This window comes from Phyllobates terribilis, unplaced genomic scaffold, assembly GCF_046119375.1.
Source record: "Phyllobates terribilis strain yellow unplaced genomic scaffold, ASM4611937v1 Scaffold_5__5_contigs__length_657084704, whole genome shotgun sequence".
In the NCBI taxonomy this organism is placed as follows: domain Eukaryota; kingdom Metazoa; phylum Chordata; class Amphibia; order Anura; family Dendrobatidae; genus Phyllobates; species Phyllobates terribilis.
The window spans coordinates 167,682,087-167,704,051 of record NW_027362765.1 but is presented as its reverse complement, the minus strand read 5'-3'; the positions used below and the strand labels follow the sequence as shown (position 1 = coordinate 167,704,051).

Sequence of the window (21,965 nt, the reverse complement as noted above, 5' to 3'; positions counted from 1 at the left end):
TTGTACCCCTATTGTCAGCTTAGTGATCGCATTCAGTAGTTTGGGAAGATGGGTGTCAAACACAGTGGGATCTGTAAAGGCAGCCATATTGGATATCACCCAACTTATCCTGAATAGAAGATATATCTATGATGAATCTGCACCTCGTCACCCCACCTGACGTCAATATTAGGTCAGCAGAATCACGTGGTAAGGTCTCAGGGCACAGGGAGTGAGAGGAGGTGGCACACACAGTCACTGACGTGGCACCACACTCGCTCACATACCTTTCACTAGCCCCAGTGAAACAGAATCTTATCAGTCTGTTAGGAGTGCAACCAGTTCCTTGTTCAATATAAGCCCGGTCCGTTAACGGGAATTATATCAGGCTAGCAACCAGCCCCAGTAGCATGGAAAGTTAAACTGAGAAACGGACATGTGGATTTGTGGATCGAGATAAAAGAGCAGCTCAATGGATAAATTATATATTTAATTGCCTTAAGGGCACACTAGACAGTACACTATATACATAATGGTTATACATATATAATGGTCAGATATGCAAATACACAGTATAGTACAGCAGATATACGTAGATGGGTCATGTCAATTACTGATGTGATGTTCGACCATGTGTGCGCTGGGCCGCATGGGGGCTTGGGCTACCAGCTGGATGCTAGGTCCTTCGCAGCACGTTACTCGACATGGCCCCACGTTCGAAGTGGACCGCCTGCATTAGAGAGAGATAGAGAGATACCACCTGGCCTTATACTAGCTTTTATCTCCTTTGGGTCACTCCCCTCCTGCTTTCTGGGCTGAACCTAAATCCCCTTCCTGTGCCTCTGGCAGCTAAAAGCTCCAAAACTTCAGATGGGTCAGAACTCCTTAATGGACCGTCCTAGGGAGGCGGTTCTGGCGCCATCGGAGCTAGCCGGGCCCATGCTACATGTTAAAACCAAACACAGCTTGGCTATCTGTTTCCTACTAGCTGTTCTATGTATCTCCATATCCCTAAGTGCTAGAACGGGTCGAGATCCAGGCGGGCGTTCGCCATGTTCTGGGAATCTCAGAAATATACATTATGTATGGTTGAGATGTATAGTATCTCCATAACCCCTTATGGCTGACTTAACAAAGAAATTTAGATCCTCATGGCAAGGAAGCCTTTGTTCTGCTCTGAGCTGGTCAAGGTGTGAAATCTGTCACTCACAGACTTTTGACTTTTAACCCCCCATGTGTTCTGTTGTAACTGCACTCTGAAAGTTTTTATAATCCCCTGCCAAATAGGATACAAATGACAGACATGGAACTATATATCCCATATTCTTCACAATATTGAAAACAACAATATAATAAAAGTTTTAACAACCTTACAAAAGAGGACGACCCAAATATTTATATTTACCGGTGTTATCGTCTTCTGTCTGTATTCACCCATTTTCCTGGACTATTAATAAAATCTTCCTGTCTCCCCAGGTCTCACACATTGATAATATATTAGAGTAAAGAGATTATGGAGATGGAATGAGAACAGGAGCAGACATGTATGCAATGTAATCAGTCTGTGTGTAATGCGTGCAAAGAGTTTCCTCTCTGTTTTTGTGCAGTAAGAATGTGTAAATGCCCTGATAATGCCCCGACAGGGGGTTCACACAGCGCTGTTGTGGTGCCATGGTCACATGCATTGTTTGCATAGAAATGGAAGATATCTTGCAAAAGAGCAAAGATGGAAAATGTCCGCACGCAGCATTTAGCTTCCCTTATTAAATAAGCTTGGTCGGGTGGTTATTGAGTCTTTATAGCCTCAAGGAAGATGGGTTATTGATGGAAGTGTCACCTGGCACTTTGATCTATCTTCCCATGAAGAAGCCCATATTCATGCACATTCGCTGCCGTAACCGCACAAAGCTCTGATCATTAAACCCTTCTCCGTGCTTCATGGAGTTACATTGTGTGTCCTTATTCTGTACATACTGGCTACATGCAGATGATGTGCCTATGCCTCGCCCATTTATAGATTATGCTAAATTAAAATAACAAAAAAAAATGTTTATATAAACTAAAGGAGCTGTCAGTCATATACAGAATATCATATGCATACACACATATAGCAATTCAAGTCCCTCGCTGGCCATCTTTCTTTCTCTTCTGATAGGTATGGTACGTTACTGCTGTGGCCAGCCAGTGGCCACAGTACGGATTAATGTGTCATCGCTCCTGACACAGGTCCATATGGCCGGAACAGGATGCACAGAGACGGTCTGCTGTAATTATTAGTATACAGAACATACAGTACATTCATACAATCCAGACCATTGAGCAAAACAAAATCTTCTTACCATTTGGTAGAGTTGAACAAAAAGGTTTGCACTGCCCTGGTCTAGTGTCCAGTCCTCCGTGGCAGCCGGTCCAAGACACTCTTCACTTTGGCTCCAGGTATCGTCAACCCCGCACCCAGACTGCTCCTTGCACCTACTAGACGTAACGCAATATCATGACGCCGTAACATCACCACATTGTGGGGCCTAGTAAGTGCAAGATGCGCTCAGGATGCTGGGCCGAGGATGCCAGGTGCAGAAGTAATGCGGAATAGGGAGCACGGCACTGCAGTCCCAGTGCAAAGTGCTCAAGTGGGGTCTTTACCCCTTACACCATCAGCACTCTTGCACTCTTTTTTTTCAAACTGCAAGGTATAGTTGTGCTGTTTATTGCTAAAGGGAATGTTTGGCCTTAGGCTACATCTATGTGACTGTAGATTTGTGAATCCTCACATCGCGCACACTGCGAGGATTCTCCAGCGCAGGGAGCGGGCGCCCATGTGACCGCAATTATGCGATTTGCATACTTCCAGCCACATTCCGACTAGACTGTGTCCAGCCTCGCTCAGTACACTTGAATTGAGCAAGCATGCGCCCATTTAGTAGGCATGTTCCCGCATGTAAGCAAATCACTTACTTGTGGTCACCCACCCGCTGCTCCCAGTGCCAACAATAGATTCACAAGTATGCAGTCACATGGAATGACTGCAGACTTGTAGAGGCCAGACAACCCCTTTAAGCATTCCAAAAATGTGATGTTTTGGTCTGATTACATGACCTTTCTCAAACATTGGATTGCAGGAGCTGATCAGCATGTAGAAGAGAAGAGCAGTGAGTGGCGGTATGACCACTCTGGTGAGAGGCGCTTTGTCACCAGAGACTTCATACCGCCACTCACTGCTCTTCTCTTCTACATTCTGATCAGCTCCTGCAATCCAATGTTTGAGAAAGATAATATTATCTGACTGAAACGTCTCGTTTTTGGATTGCCTACCATTAAACAGAACAACTATATCTTACAATTTGAAAAAGCGTGCCGAGTGAGGTGCAGAAGTGAGGACTGCCTTGGACCAGGGCAGCATGAATCTTTTTTTGCTCAACTCTACCCATTGGCCATTTTAATAACCAGAGCTTATCTCAACAGATGGAGATTGTCACGATTTAATGTAATGTAATACAATGTGTGTGTGGACATTAGACTTTATGTGAAATGGTTTACCAAATTCATGACTGAAATAGTCTATGTTAAGGCTAGGATCACACCACCATATTTCTCTCATCCAAGAGAATCAGGTCGATCACGATAATAACACTCTGATCATAGTGTGATCCGATTTTCTCAGATGAGGAGAAGATGGGAAAAATATTTCTCCATCTTCTTCATTCTGTCAGTCCATGAAAATCAGACTGCAGTCAGATGTCATCCGAGTGCAGTCTGATTTTTCCCACGGACTCATTGGCTTGCATGGCCAAGTGTGATCCAAATATCAGATGCAAAGCTTGCATGCTGCGTTTTTTTTTCATCAAACAGACTCTGTCCGAGGAAAAAATAGGATATGTGTATGGCCTCATAGCATAACATTGATCCAAGTGCGATCTGATATTTTGTCAGATTGTACTCGGACAGAAAAAAAAGACCAAAAATACAGTCGTCTGTACCTGCCCGAAAGTTCAGGACTTAAAAGAGTTAATGAATGTGGTTACGCACACATATGCAAAAGGTTCTCAAAAGCAGTCCTTAAATCACTCCTTAGGGGGCAGTATGATGGGAAAGTGTAACAATGTGATGGAAAGTTATAACTTTCACATTGTTGTGGTGAAATGTGTTATCGCAGGTAAACCTTATTTTCACACATTTTGGCAACAAATCCACATAGATAGTAGTGTTGTAAAAGATCAAAAATGTGTGGAGGCAGCACTGCTGTCAGAGTGTGGGAACTTTATAGTTGTGAGTGGTGGCTGCCCAGAACTGCTGTGTTAGGCCTCATGCACATGGGTTTTGTGTAACCTAGTAGTTGTATAGCGCTGTATTCTGGTGTCCACAAAAATGTATGGGGACTCATTGTACCTCTGTATGACTCTGATATCATCCAAAGGCATACAGAGGTGACATGCTCCATCGGATGCTGTACTGTAAGCATTGTTTGGAAAGGATAACAATTACATAGTGTGGTGCCGCATGGGGGACTATATTGTGGTTGCAGTTGCCGCATGAGGGACTATATTGCAGGTGCCGCATGAGGGACTATATTGTAGTTGCAGATGCCACATGGGGACTATATTGCAGTTGCCGCATGGGGGACTATATTGAGGTTGCAGGTGCCACATGGGGGACTATATTGTAGTTGCAGATGCCACATGGGGACTATATTGTGGTTGCAGGTGCCGCATGAGGGACTATATTGTAGTTGCAGATGCCACATGGGGACTATATTGCAGTTGCCGCATGGGGGACTATATTGCGGCTGCAGTTGCCACATGGGGACTATATTGCAGTTGCCACATAGGAGACTATATTGCGGTTGCAGGTACCGCATGTGGGACTATATTGTGGTTGCAGGTGCCGCATGGTGACTATATTGTAGTTGCAGGTGCCGCATGGGGGACTATATTGTGGTTGCAGGTGCCGCTTGGGGGACTATATTGCAAGTGCTGCCTGGGGGACTATATTGTGGTTGCAGGTGCCGCATGGGGGACTGTATTGTGGTTGCAGGTGCCGCATGGGGGACTATATTGTAGTTGCAGGTGACGCCTGGGGAGCTATATTGCGGTTGCAGGTGTCACAAGGGGGACTATATTGCGGTTGCAGATGCCGCATGGGGACTATATTGCGGTTGCAGATGCCGCATGGGGACTATATTGTGGTTGCAGGTGCCGCATGGGGACTATATTGCGGTTGCAGGTGCCGCATGGGGGACTTTATTGCGGTTGAAGGTGCCGCATGGGGGACTTTATTGCGGTTGAAGGTGCCGCATGGGGGACTATATAGCGGTTGCAGGTGCCGCATGGGGGACTATATTGTGGTTGCAGGTGCCGCCTGGGGGACTATATTGCAGTTGCAAGGATGCAATGAACCTCCATACAGCCTCCATTCATGGATCTGAATGACATGTCTTCCAACAGAATCGCTAGCAATCTTAAGTCTACAAGGCCTTGCACAGGGTCCAATTTTACAATTAGTGCTCCTTTAAATCTGCATAAACTTTGTCCCTCTTAGGTCATATTCTTCACATACTAGGGCATATGGATGTCATAGAAGAGGGCATCTGCTTGGCATCACTTTTAGTGAGATATTGCTCTGAGGGACTTAATGCCACTATGTATTACTCCGTCACCCATTCAATGGAATAAGCGTAATGTCATGTATAATTACATTTTACCTGTAGGGGCTACACAGAGTTTCCCCAGTAATTGCTTGGGGTAGGAGAAACTAAACCTTTCAAGATCAAATGAGATGGATCAAATTTTAAGGAAAAAAAATATCAGTATATAAATATTGGTGAATATGTCACCGATGGAAAGAAATGTCCCTGAGACCCACGTCTATGTCAGGAACTTGACCACCTTCCAGTGACGCCAGAAATGGAACGGTGGCTGTTCATGGGCGGCTCTCTATTTGCTTCTACGGGAATTTCAACAATAGCTGAGCAAGCTTATACGTTTATGGCATAGTCTGTAGATACGTTATAAATGTCAGAGACGGCAATAAGATTTGTGTTTTTCTTTGCAGTTTTGCTGATGAAGATGTACTAGGGCAAAAGAGTATCCAAGTTATCTCGTTTTCTTACCTAAATTTTCTTTTTTACATCTTTGGTTGCTTAAGAATTTTAGAAAACAACAAGCATTACAGAAAATTATCTGTGACCTATAATTTGTAGTTTATCAATGCACATAATTCTGAATTCCCGGATGATGCTATGAGGGGGCGCCCGCAACTCAGCGGGTTAGAAAATGATTCAGTCAAACACCATATTGTGTCACAGAGGGGAGCTCTGCCGTTATTTTAGTTTGTTGCAAATTAAAAACAAAAAAACATCAATTTCTGAACAGTCACCGGTATAAGTTAAAAAAGATCCTTCTGGTGATATTGCCCATTGCAGCCAGAACTATATGCCCAATGGCCACCATACTAGTGTATGCTTATGGTTCTCGTGGCTTAAATGACCTTCTCTATTATGTTTTCGAAAGAAAATTCCACTTCTCATAAACATCTCACCAGATACATCTAGGAATAAAAAGATCAGTACCTCATCTTGTATCAATTCTAATGTATGCTTTCTTCTCTATCCACAACTAAAGCTAAATTCCGACTTCTAAGAGAACTAAACTGTGGAAGGTCACTCAGCTTCCCCAAATTCTCGTAAACATAGAAAAAAATAGTGGACATATAAAATAGAGTATACAGTAATGTTCAAAATAATAACAGTCCAGTATGACTAACCAGATTAATCACTGTTTTTGGTATAAATGATATTACCACATGTCAAGCAATTTACCAGTTGGTGCTGTAGATTCTAAGAAAACCAACAGACTCAGCATTCATGATCTGCATGTTTTTGAGTCTGTGTATTTGAATAATTAATTGAAAGGGGTGTGTTCAAAATAATAGCAGTGTGGAGTTCAATTAGTGAGATCAATCATTCTGTAAAGAAACAGGGGTGAATCAGGTGACCCTTATTTAAGGGTGAAGCCAACACATGTTGTACATGCATTTCTCCTCGAAAGCCTGAGAAATATGGGTCGTTCGAGACATTGTTCAGAAGAACAGCGTACTTTGATTAAAAAGTTGATTGGAGAGGGTAAAACTTATAAAAAAGTGGAGACAATGATAGGCTGCTCAGCTAAAATGATCCCCAGTGCTTTAAAATGGAAAACAAAACCAGAGAGACGTGGAAGAAAACGGAAGACTACCATTCGAATGGATCGAAGAATAGCCAGAATGGCAAAAGCTCAGCCAATGATCAGCTCCAGGATGATCAAAGACAGTCTCAAGTTACCTGTGAGTAATGGGACAGTTAGAAGATGCTTGTGTGAAGCTAATCTCTTAGCAAGAAATCCCCGCAAAGTCCCACTGTTAGAAAAAGACATGTACTGAAGTGGATACAATTTGCCAAAGAACACATCAACTGGCCTAAAGAGAAATGGAGAAACATTTTGTCGACTGATGAAAGTAAAATTGTTCTTTTTAGGTCCAAGGGCCGCAGACAGTTCGTCAGACAACCCCCAAACTCTGCATTCAAGCCACAGTACACTCTGAAGACAGTGAAGCATGGTGGTGCAAGCATCATGATATGGGCATGTTTCTCTTGCTATGGTGCCGGACCTATTTACCGCATCCCAGGGATCATGGACCAGTTTGCATACGTTAAAATACTTGATGAGGTTGTGTTGCCTTACGCTGAAGAGTATATGCCCTTGAAATGGGTGTTTCAACAAGACAACGACCCTAAAACACACCAGTAAATGAGCAAAATCTTGGTTCCAGTCCAACAAAATGGAGGTTATGGAGTGGCCAGCCCAATCTCCGGACCTTAATCCGATAGAAAACTTGTGGGGTGACATCAAAAATGCCGTTTCTGAGGCAAAGCCAACAAATGCCCAAAAATTGTAGGATGTAGTCAAAGCATCCTGGGCTGGAATAACAGTTGACAGATGTCATAAGTTGGTTGACTCTATGCAACATAGATGTGAAGCAGTTCTAAAAACTAAATATTAAGTTAGTGATTCACAGGAATGCTAAATCCTCAAAAAAAGTACATATTGTGAGTTTGTAAAGACAAATGTAGACACTGCTATTTTTTAGAACAGCCCAATGTTCATTTGTTATTTTCTGTAAAGCAGTTAAAAATTATATCCATTTCTCTTCATGTTTTGAATTAGGAAACCGTGTGTAATGTTCCCAATGAATGGAAAAAAAACTAGTATAAAAGATTTTATGCTTAACTCATGTTTTTGAACATGCTTCTATTATTTTAAATACTACTGTAAATGCAGGATCAGATCACACAGGACTTGTTTGTAGTCTGTTACCATGGAGAAACATTATAGGAAACAAAACAACATTTTTAATCAATACGTTTTGCTAATTTTCACCATTTTCTTTATTTTACAAGCATTGGCTCCATAAGAACAATTGTGGTAACAAAGCAGATACAATTTAGGTAGCAGAAGACTTAACCAGTGAATGATCTTGTTTCTCTTCAGCTGGAGTTTGTAGACTATGTGTTCCATGTGGAGCGGGGACGCAGGGAGACAGCAAATCTGGAGCTACTCCTGCAGAGGTGTAGTGAGGTTCAGCACTGGGTCAGTACCCAGACTCTGCTCTGTGAGGCACCACCGAGACGCACTCAGCTCCTCAAGAAGTTCATCAAAACTGCAGCAATGTTAGTATATTGCCCTTTATCTGTCTCAATGATCACACTCTTTTCTTACCTAAATACCACCTATTTTAATATACTAATACCTTTGCCTATTCTTTCTCTGTTTTTCCCCTCTCTTGCTCCTTTTCTCTGCCTCTCTCTCTATCGCTTTCTCACTTTCTATCTCACTCCCTTTCTCTCCCTCCTCTTTCTTCTCTTTCTCCCTCTTCTCCTTCTCTTTTTATCTCACTCTCCTCCCTGTCCATCTCTCTCTTCTCTCCCATCTCTTTCCCTTTTTCTCTCCCTCTCTCATTCCAATTCTCTTCTCTCTTCTCTCTCTCTCTCGCTATTTCCAACTCTCAGTTTCCCCCCCTTTCTCTTCCTTTTCTCCATTGCTCCAGTTTTTTTCCTCACTACCTCTCTCTTGCTTCTCTCCCTCTTTTTCTATCTCTCTCCTCTTCTCTCTCTTTTCCTTTCACACACTCTCTCCATCCCTCTCTTGTGTCCCTCTCTCTAATCTCTCCCTTGCTCTTTACTCTTTTCCTCTCTTTCTGACTCTCCCTCCATCTCTCTCTCTCTACCTATTCTTAACTCCGTCTCCCTTCCCCTCTCTCTCTAATTCTTCTCTCCCTCGCTATCTCCCTCTATGGAAGTTTTATCCATTATATGTGTAAATAGTAGGATATAGCTGCATTTAGATAAATTACACAATTACGTGGTGCCTGCAGTGTCTAAACCTTCTACCACTTTGCCTTCTTACTTCCATAATCCAGTAAAAGCTCTATATCTTCATGCTCTTGTCTTTTCTAGCCTCAACTGTTCATGATCTCTTTATCCCGGTCTCTCCACAGTTGTAAACAGAACCAGGACCTTTTATCCTTTTTTGCTATAGTGATGGGTTTGGACAACGGTGCCGTGAGCCGCCTACGTGTTACCTGGGAGGTAAGAGGAAATTCTCACTCAACAGACAATGAAAATACTCACAAATTATAGGAGAGGTGTCAACCAAAAATAGGGCAACACTGAGCACATATAATAAAGTTAGTTATTTATTGGAGGGAGGCAGACATTTGGCAACATCATACTATTCATTGTCATCATTCAATGGTATCTATATGTGTAGCACATCTGTCTTGCCTGTATTCATAATGTAAATGTAAAACTGTGTATCCCTGTCAATATCTTAATAAGAATCACTATGATTAGCATCATAGTGTAATATTGGCTAGTAAAGGTCCATTTACACTGCACGATTATCGTGAACAAGGTCCCTATGAATGCTCATTTCACAATAATCGTACAGTCTAAACAGGCTGGCAATCACCCGACAAACAAGTAAAATTCTTGTCCGTCGGGTGAAATGCACAAAAGATCATTGTTTTCAGCAGCACATGATCCGGTGGAAACAAAACTGGCGCTGCCGAGAACAATGCCAGTCTATGTGCACTGAACTATTACTGATCATTCAGTGTGCATCTGAAACGGTCGGCCTGAGTAAACAGGCTATTAAACGAGCGCCGAACCGGCAAACACGCAGTGTAAACGAACCAAAAGATTTAGGTTTGTTGATTTTAAAGGGAACCTGTCATGTTCCCAAATGCTATTAACCTGCAGATATAGCGTTAATCTGCAGGTTGATAAAGTTCCAAAGCTGTCCAGCCGCCTTACTGAAAGCTTGATTCCTTAGAGGAAATTAACTTTATTTCTCTAAGGAGCCGGCGTTTTTTAGTCATAGAGGTGTGGATGTTGCGGCCTCAGTCACTGCTCAGTGAGCGGCAGCTGTAAGCCCGCCCTGGCACTTTGATTGACAGCTCGCTTTCCAGCACATCTGTGTGATTGTAGCCATGCTGACACGCCTCTATGACTGAAAGCTGGCAGCTCCTGGGAGGAATAAAGTTAATTTTCTCCTAATAGCCTCAGATTAACCCCATATTTGCAGGTTAATACTGTTTGGGGACACGATAGGTTCCGTTCAAACCTTCAATCATATGTAACAAGATAATCTGGGGCAAGGATAATGCAAAGTGTTTATTTTAGGGCCTTTGTAAACTGATAAACCAGACCACTGTTTAGACAATGGGCACATATTATCCTATAGCGACATCGGGGTTTACAAGTAAGAACAGAGGAGCCTAGATGTTGTTGGATGTAATTACCCTACTGTTGTTGGATGTAGTTTGGAGTACAATACAAGCTTCCCTTGATCAAATTATGGAGGCTAAGTATAACGTCCATTATTTTGGGTCTTGTAGATATACTATTTGTATACATTGTATGTGTGCCTTGATTGGCTGTTGATTATATCTTTTGATATTTTGTATGTTTTTGCATTAATGTAAATTGTATTATTTCAATTAGCCATTGAGGCCACAAACATAAACCCATGAACATATGTATCAGAATCTACTTTACAATAAGTATTAAACTTGTATACAAAACATGATTCCCTTTGTACAAATTAAAACCCCGTCGATTCCTGGTCAGAGAGACACTTCCCCTGAACAAGCATGTAAGCAAATGGCTACCTGGCTCTGAAAGACTCATTGTGCTTGGGACACTGCTTTCCTGCATACTGGTGTCCTCCTGCCCATGACAGTTTATTATGCTTAGGTTTTTTTTATATTTTATTAATAGGGGGGAAGAAACCCATTTTGCCTATAAGTTAAGAATAGTAGTGTAATGAAAAGTAGCAGGAGAAAGTAAAATGTTAAGAAAAGGATGTCTTAAGTTTCTTTAAAGAGTTTCCCACAACTTTTTCAAACCGTAACAGAGGGAGGGACTCGATATAAAATAAAAAATACGGTGTTACTTACCAATCTAATTCACCACCGCTCTTGTGTGCTCTGCCAGGACCAGAGGTGATTATGTCTTGTCCTTTCAGTCACCTGATTACTGAGGCCAACGATTGGCAGCAGAATTAGGTGACTAACGGATGGGGTATCGTTATGTCACTGGCATAACATCCTGTCCATCAGTTACCTGACCCTGCAACCAATCAGTGGCTTCAGCAGTCAGGTGATGGAACGGACAGGATGACATCAGATTGAAGGGGGATTGGTTTGGTAACAAGTATTTCTTTTATCTTATAACAAAAGAAAGTAGAGAAACCCTTTAAGATCGCTGTTTCCAAAACAGCCTCATATGATATATAAAAAGCCCAAGTATCCCAGATCTGCAAACACAATACTTTCCCTCTATCACCTGTACAAACCTGAAGGATGTTGTATGATAAATGTCTTAATAAATGAATATCTTCTTTCCTAGAAATTACCTGGAAAGTTTAAGAATCTCTTTAGGAAATTTGAAAACTTAACGGTGAGTTCTAGACAAGTTAAAAAAAAATTCTGGTGAAACGTCTACTTATTTTTTCCTTTGTAACACTGATGATGGCTGTCACCCCCAGTGCTGGTCATATTTCCACATGATTTTACAACATAGAAGTAATAATTCCAAAAGGTTCAATAATAATGTTGAAACTGGAACACGGAGAAATAACCTTTGCAATAATGACCCATTGGTGATTTTACCTATGTAGCTCAATGGGAAGCACATGCTTACTCCTAAAACTTTCTTTGATTAATAAAGGATATTACTTAACTAATCTTCATTTATTTAAAGGGGCTGTCCACCTTTGGAGACATTTTTTTAATAAATGCATGCAATTGGGGCTAAAATCAATTCTTAAATTGTGTTTAATTTAAAATGTGTTGCACTGGCTACAGAATGACATAACTGTGGATCCATCAGTAAGCCCGCTTTGACAGTCTGACAGGGAGTTTTTAACTCTCTTTTGTCTTTTCTCAGCTTTTCTCAGCTGACTTATGACCACAGACCACATTAAAGTTGAAAGTGCCGAGAAACAAAGAGCTGGTAAAAGCCAAATAGTGCAAATTTTTTAATGAAACCTAATTGCAAAAATGATGATGAGCTCCAAATACATGCACTTAACTAAAAATAAATGTCCTCCAGAGGTGGACAACTCCTTTTCTTTTCCAATAACACATCTATCTTCCTTTAATAGGACCCTTGCAGGAATCATAAGTCATATCGTGAGATGGTCTCTCGAATGCGGCCCCCTGTAATCCCATTTATCCCCCTTATCTTGAAAGGTAAGCAGATATTAATACCAATTATAGCTGAACTCTATTTGCATCTCCTGAATGTCACTTTGCTCTGTCTTTGGACTTTTTGATATTGCCTCTCTGCCAATCAAGTGTGGCTGTCAGATCTTAAGGACCACTGGTAGACCCCTAAACCAGTGGGTGATTTTAGCTGGAGCTGTAGAAAACGATCAGTTACAGAGCAGTTCTCTCTGCAGTACGAACTGATGTGGTGATATATAACCCACTCCTATGTTGCTACACAATTATAGGTAGCCTTGCCATTCTGAGTCCTGTGAAAGCTAGGTTGACTAAAGTGGAAATTTCATAACCTATCTTTTCTGATTTTTTTATTTAAGCGGTCTTTTACAGGATTTTTAACAACCATGAACCACAGCAAAAACCCGGCTTAGAGCCCCTATTAGTATGAGACTAATGATTATTTTAGTCTCCACTCTGTCCCATATCTTTTCCTCCTTTCCCTGTTCTCCTGGCGATCTGCAATAGTTTTTCCACTCTTCCCTTCCATAATCAAAATTATCACTACCTGCACCTCACTTCTGAGTAGAGATGGGAGCCATGTTTTGCTCGCCATTATAGAAAATGGTATGACTGCTGCCCTGATATGTATGACCATGGCTTTTTAAGGAGTTCCCAATCATTTACAAAAAGTTTTAGATTTTTTTGCATCCCTTTAATTATCTTGTGTTCGGTTGGTTACTCAAAAGCCCCTTGAGAATTGCATAGCTTGGGAGACAGGAGTGCACAGCAGGATATGGAAAGAGTACAGATAGTTCAATACAAAGCACATAGACTTTGCACACTTCTCAGGGTCTTTTCAGCAATTGGTGGGGAAATCATTGAACTCAAGAGAAGTTATAAATATATTTTTTTACTTGGTCTTTTAAGGTCTAATTACCTATCTATTTAGAGTCTGTATTAAAGTGGTTATACAGCACTATTTCAATTTTTAACTATGGGCCTAAGAACTAACAGGCAGGTAGTAGCTAGCTACTTTCACTCCCGCAGGTGGCACCCGTGGTTCGTGGACCCACTGTGCCACAGGGCTGGGCTTACCTAGGAAGGAACGTTAGTAAGCGGCTACCTGGTGTTCACTGTAGCTCCTGATGATGGAGCCCGGCTTGAGTTGCAGGTAGCCACCAGGTACCACTCCTAGGCAGTCCCCGGTACTGCAGCTGGTGAGTCCAAGGGTCAGGTACGCTGATACGGACTGGACTCGGAGTAACTTGGCGAGATAGGATATGGACTCTGTTCAGACTGCACAGGGTGTGGATCCTCAAACAGAACGGTTACTGACATGGAGTCACAGACTGGGCTGGATTCGGATCCTGGAACAGGCTCCGCAGGTTCTAGTACTGATGGAATGGTTTCAGGTTCAGATACCGCCAGTGCGGTCTCGGATTCATGTACTGCCGGATGCGTTTCAGGTTCAGACTTTGGTCACACAAGTACCAGGGGTTTGGGTTCAAGCTCTGGCTGCACAAAGACTAGGGGTTCAGATTCAGGCTCTGGCTGCACTAGGAGCAGCGGTTCATGTTCGGGCCCTGGCCACACAAGGACCAGGGTTCAAGTTCAGGACCTGGCCACACAAGTACCATGGGTTCATGTTCAGGCTCTGGCCGCACAAGGACCAGGGTTTCAGATTCAGGCTCTAGCCGCACTAGGAGCAAGGGTTCAAGTTCAGGCCCTGGCCACACAAGGGCTTGGGGTTCGAATTCAGGCACTGGCCGCACAAGGACCAGGGGTTCAGGTTCGGGCCCTGGCCAAACAAAGACCATGGGACTCAGGTAGAAGGACTGGGACCTGGCAACACACTAGTTGCACAAACACTCACTAATGGGACCACATTGCACAGGCACCTTCCTACTGTGGAGGGTGCATTTTATACTAAATGCCTCCCAGCGATTGGCTGGGGACATTTACACACTACGTTTGCTGCCACTTTAAGAGCAGGGGAGCGCGCGCGCACTGGGCACGCTGCCAGGAAGCCTGTACAGCGTGCACAGACAGGAGGAAGCAGGGAGACTGGACGAGAGACGGGGAGGTGACCGCGCGGCTGCGGTGGTGAGTATGTCGGCGTCCATGCACAGAGGGTGAAGGGGAACATTGGTGTTACACCTACCTGCCTATTGTTCCGATCTCTGCCTGCATAGAGCAGTCACAGACCACGTCTGCCGGCAATTCAGCGGCTTTCGCTGACATCACTTTGACAGAGCAGCGGCTTCTCTTCCGCTCTTCTGATGGCCGTTACTGCCGACGTCATACTGATTGACTGCTGGCTCCCTGTTGCCTAACTGTGGGGAGCTGGCTGTCAATCAGCATGACGCTGACAGTCACATCCAGAGCAGCCTGGAACAAGAGCTGCTTTGTTTATGTGGAAGAGCTGAATCGGGTAAAACAGGATTAGCTGCCTCTTTTACCAACTACCTGCCATAGTGAAAAAATAATCTAGTCCTGGACGACCTCGCTAAGGATTACGCCAGATGTTTCCATCACTTTTGAGGTTAGAATAGACAGGCATGTTGCGCTATTTTATCATTATATACATACATATAATGTGTAGGCCGTGTGGATCTGCCATAACGCTAGTGTGAACAGGTCTCTCTCTGACCCTCCTTTCTTCTCTCACAGACCTTACCTTTTTACATGAGGGAAGCAAAACGTTCCTCGATGGACTTGTAAACGTGGAGAAAATGGTGAGCGCCAGAATAGTAACCTGTGTTTTATTGCTTTTAATTTGTCGTTAGCACGGGAAATTCAATTATAGAACATATGGCTGAGCCATAAAGCCTATAGATCACATAGGGGAGACCACTGTGTGTATCCCCCGAGATCACACTCTGCAGCAAAATATTCTTTGCTTTCTGAAGACCCGGACCCTCTGTGATACTTACCCTATAAATATCCTACTGCAACAAGATTTTCACTTGGAAAAAAAGAAGAAGTAGCAGAACATTAGTTTTAATGATCCGGGGAGTATGGGGTTGTCATGGTGACTGTTCTCTCTTCACTTCACAGCACGCCATAGCAGAGAAAGTGAGGACTGTGCGGAAATTCCGGAGCAGCCAAATGAGTAAGTGCATGAAGGGTTAGATCTAAAGTGTGAGATCATTTTGGACTTAGGTGTCTGAGCTGTGTACACACTTATTTCCAACTTTATAGAGCATAGTAATTGGAATAGTAATGACTAAAAGCCTCTCCCCAGTCTCCAGCATTGGAGATTAGCTTGTTATGTTCCACCTGGAGAGGTGAGGAGTTCTTGATCCAGATGAGCAGTTGTTATGCAGCACGGACAGAAGGTGTTGGTGCAGCAGTGGGAACAACAGTGACTTTTGTGGCAGGACAGCAACTGGCATAGCTGAGTTATAATGCACAAGGGAGCAGGGCAGACTAAGCGATGAGCTGGTGTAGCAGATCTGAGTTGCACAGAAGGTGCAGGAGCAGACCAGCTCCAGTGAAATAGCAGAATTATCTCAGCATTGAGTAACCGGAGAAGAAGAGCTGAGTTGCACTGGAAGTTCAAAAGCAGAGCTAACCCAGCAGTGTAGCAGGGCTGAGTATGCAGCAGAGTCCAATACTGCAAAGCTCGCACAGTGTTATAGCAGAGTTGATGTAGCAGATTTGAATATGCAACAAAGTAGCTGGGTTTGCCAGGAGTTTCAAATAACAAAAATGGCGTAAATGCCGACTACCTGAATACTCAGGCCTATGTGGAACAAGAGAGTAATATCAACCTGATGTGCCGAGGAACAGAGAGAGACAGCTGATGGAGCCAGAACACTTGAGTAACAGATTGCAATCTCCAATGCAATATGACAGACAAAATTGTACTTAGCCTATAATAATGATGAGTCAACATGACTCACTGTCCATTTTCCTCCACGGTCCGGTCTTAAGAGAGTGGGTGACACATACAGGTAGGTGATGTCTTATGTATCTTCCCTGATATCTGAGTGACATACATTACATATGTTCTACAGCAAACATTGTTAGGCTTTCACCATATTACTATTTGATTAGATATTGCAAAGATCAATGCATCATATATCTGTAAGAGGGGGAAAAGTTTATTTAGTACAGGATAAGGGCTTGGGCCTTTAGGTACAGCCCAGTGATGGTCCACTGAGGGCTTCAGATGTGGCCATGGACTGCATATTATAATTGGATGTCTATTACTATCCATTATAATGCGTGAAAGATAGCAGAACAGTCCAGTGAGTGCATTCAGCTATTTCAGTCTATGCCTTTCATTATGGACAGAAACTGTGCATGTAAAATCGGTTGTACACTGCAAAAGGGGGACACAGGATCCCACTCTGTGTCATGTAGGAGCATAAGGATGCACAATGTGTAGAGAGGCAGTGTAACACTGATTTAATCAAAGACAAAGGGCCACCGGTTGCTCGCTATTGGTATAGCCACGCGAAAACTCAGATTCCAGCTTCATAGCCTATTTCCAGCCACCGATTGTTTTAACTGTACTCTTGGCTCCACCATGTGGTAAAACCTGGTATTACCTTGATGTGAATTTTATTATAGAAAAATGTTATATTTGTCAGTAGTAATCCTAATTTCATTTTATTTTTCTCTTTACTCTTCTTTTATCTTACTTTAGGGCTGGACACTGATGTCTCCCCGACTCACTTACAGAATAAAGCTTACGTGCGCCAGTTTCAAGTGATCGACAATCAGAACTTGCTTTTTGAGCTGTCTTACAAACTGGAGCCTAATGCGCAGTGACCGGAGCACTGTATGCCAATCAGAACGTATATGGCTCAGTTATAGCTATATGAGGATGAATTGTGAGAAATACAATGCTACTGAAGATATCACATAGATTGTGCTACATGGGTCTGGTCAGTAATGGACAGAAGTATCCTCCTGTGCTGTGATGCACTAAGAAAGGAGAATTCTAACACCCTCTCCAAGGAAGAATGGGTGTCATACATTAGGTTATAGACCAGGAGATATTTTTGTAAGAAGATGACATGTACAATTCACTTTGTGCTATTTTCTTATTGGGGGAAATCGAAGGGTAATAATTCTATATAAATACATATATATATATATATATTGGGTTGCCGTCCTGCATTTGAAGTTTGGCAGGATACAAGGTTATGTACAGAAGTATTAATGGGAATCTAGAAATCTTGCTGTATATAGTACGTGTTGTATTTTGGGAGGTGGGTGTATAGTGGGTATATTTAAATGATAAGAGGATCCGCTGACACACAAATGTGTATAATATAAATATATGTTACAGTACATGAGGACATGAAACCTGGAGAAAGCCAGATCGTGGACATGAGGATAAGTAGGGGAGGGAGGGGGTTACAGAATAACACCAACCAAACATGGAAAATTCAGGACATTTTGGGTAAACTGCCAACCTGTAAATATGAGGAGGGGTCTCCTTACCCATCCCTGCTATGGTGGCCGCATTATCAGCACTTTGTGGCGACCATATTATCAGCACTCTGTGGTGGTTGAGCACTTGTTCAGCCAAAACTATTTACCACACCGCACCTTGGGCTCGACCAAGTATACATGTGTTCTGTATAGGGAGAGGGGAATAAGCCATTGCCAGACATCTCTGGCGGAGGTTTTTCTCCCCTGAGACCAATTTGATGGAGCATGTTGAAAACCAATCATCCAATCTTTGTCTAACCCATTGACAGATGTTGGAAGACCCCTGTAAACATTAGATGATCCGCTGGTCTGATTGAAAATAGCAGGTTCGGCTGTATTATTCTAAAATGTACACATTACTTAAAGGGTCAATCAAGCAAGAGTCTTTTTTAAAGTAGCTATCAATGGGTTAAAATAATGAAAAAAGTCAAACTCACCACTCCCTCCTGCTCCTGTTACATTTACCTGTCACCTGCCAGTCTTTGCACTTCCTGCATCAGCTATGCAGTCCTGACATGGACATGTGACCGCTGCAACCAGCTACAGCCTGTAATGGGCTGCAGCGGTCAAATGTCTTTGTTGGGGTGAAATCGCTGTAGCAGATTTTACAGACACTGCTTTATGGAAAGTGGTGAAATTGAATTGTCAGGACATTTGTTAACCCTAGAACGCATGACCATAAAAATCTACACTTTCACATACCTCGGGCCTTTTAGGCCCGTGTACAAATAATAAATAAATGACCAACTGGAAATGACAAACAACTATATACCTGAGGAATACCTAGAGTTTCAAAATTCTAACTAAAGAAATCTTGCAGAAAATAGAAAACAATTAACAGGGCGGGCCTGCGAGGCCCCAGGTATACGTTCTAGGGTTAAGGCAGTATGACTTGTTTTACTACTTTAACTATTTTGACAGTTTTTTTTTTTTAAACGACTTTTTGGGTGGACAACCCCTTTAAGGGGGGAGAATGCAGTATTATGATGACCCTTTACGTCCAACATTTTATGGCCACCATGGATGATGAAGACTTACTTATAGCTGGAAATCTATGAGGAATACAATCTTATGGTTTGTATCCTATTTTTCCCTAAAGGCCCCATCACACTTAGCGACGCTACAGTGATCCCGACAACGATTCGACCTGTCAGGGATCTTTGCTGCGTCGCAATGTGATCGCTGGTGAGCTGTCAAACAGGCAGGCTCACCAACGATCAGGGGTGCAGGACATCGTGGAAAGAATCTTTCCACGATGGATGCTCCTGGTTACCAGCCTGCTGAAGCAGGAGCAGTCTGGTAACCATGATAAACAGCGGGTTACTAGGGGCACACGCGCACTTAGTAACCCGCTGTTTATCATGGTTACCACTCTGCTATGGTGAGCGGCAGGTTACCGCTCACTGTAGCAGAGTGGTAACCATGATAAACAGCGGGTTACTAAGTGCTCGTGTACCCCTAGTAACCTGCTGTTTATCATGGTTACCAGCCTGATTGCTGGTCCCCCTGGTCACACACAGCGATGTGTGCTGACCAGCGGGAGGGCAAAGACCAAAAAATGGTCCAGGACATTCTGCAGCGATCAGCGACCTCACAGCAGGGGCCTGATCGCTTCAAAGTGTCACACATAGCGACATCACTGGTGATGTCGCTGTTGCGTCACCAAAACCTTGACTCAGCAGCGATCTCGCTAGCGATCTCGCTATGTGAGACGGGGGCTTTAGGTATACGCTCATGAACTGCCCAGCCGAATGGCGTAGGTATTATGACCTTAAAGGGGTTTTCTTGGCACATAGGCTTTACAATGCTTTAATAATCTATCGTAAATGAAGAAACTTTATCATTTACTTGCTGTTAAACATTGCTCAGGTCCTGAGCTATCACATGCTGTGATGTGACCTCCAGCTCCTTACTTCCTACTACAGTCCACTCTGAGCAGCAGCACTGCTGTGTGCTCTAAACGGTGCTGTCATGGGGGCATGGTCTGTGATCCTCAGCAAGCTCATAGTGAATAGGATTGTGTAGAGTTAAGGAGGGGGAGCACAGAGGCTCCACTCAAAACAAGTAATCTCATCAACTTGTGACTTTGGCCAGAGGGAATGGTGTTGGATAGTCCAGAGTGCTGCTATGTGATAGATGTGTCATTGTACCCCTGAAGTACACTTGGCCTGTGTGGTGCCAGTGTCAGCACCTGGAACATTATTGACTATGGGAGAGTCTCTAGACATTGCATAGTAGGTGTAGTGTGAGGAATATTAGGGAGGAGAAATTGTGTGTGCAGTGATTTATCCTTCTTGAGACTGTATAGGAGTCTCAAGATGGTGTTTTGTAGAAGGAGTGAGCAGGCACAGATGGTGGGAGTGTGTGAGCTTAGGAAATGTAGTCTAGATGCACATAGGGAGAACTGGCAGGAAATTCAGGATGTAAATAATAACAGACCACAAAAATGGCTGAAGGGGAGCTCAAAAAATAAAGTTAGTAGGGTTGTTTGGTGACTCATTACAGGGACTGACAGATTTTTCTTTATTTTTTACATTTTTTGCCCAGAAAACCCCTTTAACTTTGCGGCAAATATCATAATGCGAACATCACTCTTATTTGGCATTATTATATAATTTACAGCATACCTATTACTTACATAAAATGCAGGCAGCCATTTACATCCATGACTGCATCTGTTGGGACACTAGAATTCCCAGTATGCTCTGACAACCACACAAAATGGCTTCTTGAATTGTAGCTCATGCGCACGCCTCTTAATGAATCAAGCGAGGCATGGAGTGGCATGCGCCTCCGTGCGCTTCGCCACGAATCTTACTCCAGTCATATCAAGTACACCACTGTTCATCATTAGTTTGACAAACGGGGGTCGCCACACCCCATTCCACCCCAGCTTCACCCACTTTGTCAAAACTGGACAAAAATGGTGTGAAAATGCCAAAAATCGCAACATTTTTGAGCGGCTTCACCTTGCGCCAAAATTTTGTGACTTTTCAAAGCTTTTTATGCCAGATTTCTGTCTTAAAAGCTTTGATGAATAGAGGCCATTGGCTTTTCTCTTAGGTATAACCCCAGCTCCTATCTATTTGATCCTTGTCACATAATATACATCGTACACATGAAATAAGGATATGGAATAAAGTAGTGCAGTTGGCTGCTATGGATAATGACTTTGCAACATGTCATCAGATAAGCCCTGCTGTGTGCATGCATATACCCACTGTTATACATATAGGCCTATATATCTATATAGGTGTAACGTGTGCAAGTATTCATGTTCTTATAAGTCTACGTAGACACCTGTGCACTTATGTAGCCCAAAGGCGCGTATGTTCCTTCAAGCTGTATAGCGTGGTCAGGTTAGAGCTCGTCTGGACGGGTTCATGTACCATGTTGGAGTTCGTGTAAAGGTTTTTGTACTAAGAAGAACTGTATAATTGTTTTATATCTGTTTATTTTAAGCTTATTATGGCAATCTGCAGACATTTAGCACTTAAATGGGCAAAGAGACCCAAGGTAGAAACACTGGAAAGGCCATATAGAGAAAGCAATCAGCCATTAAACTGCGTTTACAACATGCCTTGTGATCAATTTATGGGTTTTCTTGTATGTGTGTAGCTTACATTTTTATTTATGCTTAAACATAGGTATGAACTTGGAGCAACCATTTCTTTCTGTGTAGATTCTTGCTGTCATCAATGCCACAGGCAGTAGAATATAATGCAGCGTTAGGGCTCATTCACATGTCAGTTTTTGTTATGTACGAGAAAAACTGACCG

At 42.9% G+C, this 21,965-nt stretch overlaps 1 protein-coding gene across 4 annotated transcripts in view; it reads left to right on the top strand.

Moving 5' to 3' along the window:
* RAPGEFL1 (Rap guanine nucleotide exchange factor like 1) overlaps positions 1-21,761 on the top strand; it is a 67,836-nt gene extending 46,075 nt beyond the window's left edge. For all 4 annotated transcript variants that reach the window (XM_073683376.1, XM_073683377.1, XM_073683379.1 and 1 more), the window contains 7 exons: positions 8,502-8,680; positions 9,508-9,598; positions 11,921-11,971; positions 12,678-12,765; positions 15,409-15,473; positions 15,796-15,850; positions 17,393-21,761. In XM_073683376.1, coding sequence (XP_073539477.1) covers positions 8,502-8,680; positions 9,508-9,598; positions 11,921-11,971; positions 12,678-12,765; positions 15,409-15,473; positions 15,796-15,850; positions 17,393-17,517 — 654 coding nt within the window. In that variant the 3' untranslated portion in view covers positions 17,518-21,761. The remainder of the gene's footprint in view (positions 1-8,501; positions 8,681-9,507; positions 9,599-11,920; positions 11,972-12,677; positions 12,766-15,408; positions 15,474-15,795; positions 15,851-17,392) is intronic.
* The last annotated feature ends 204 nt before the right edge of the window (positions 21,762-21,965 follow it).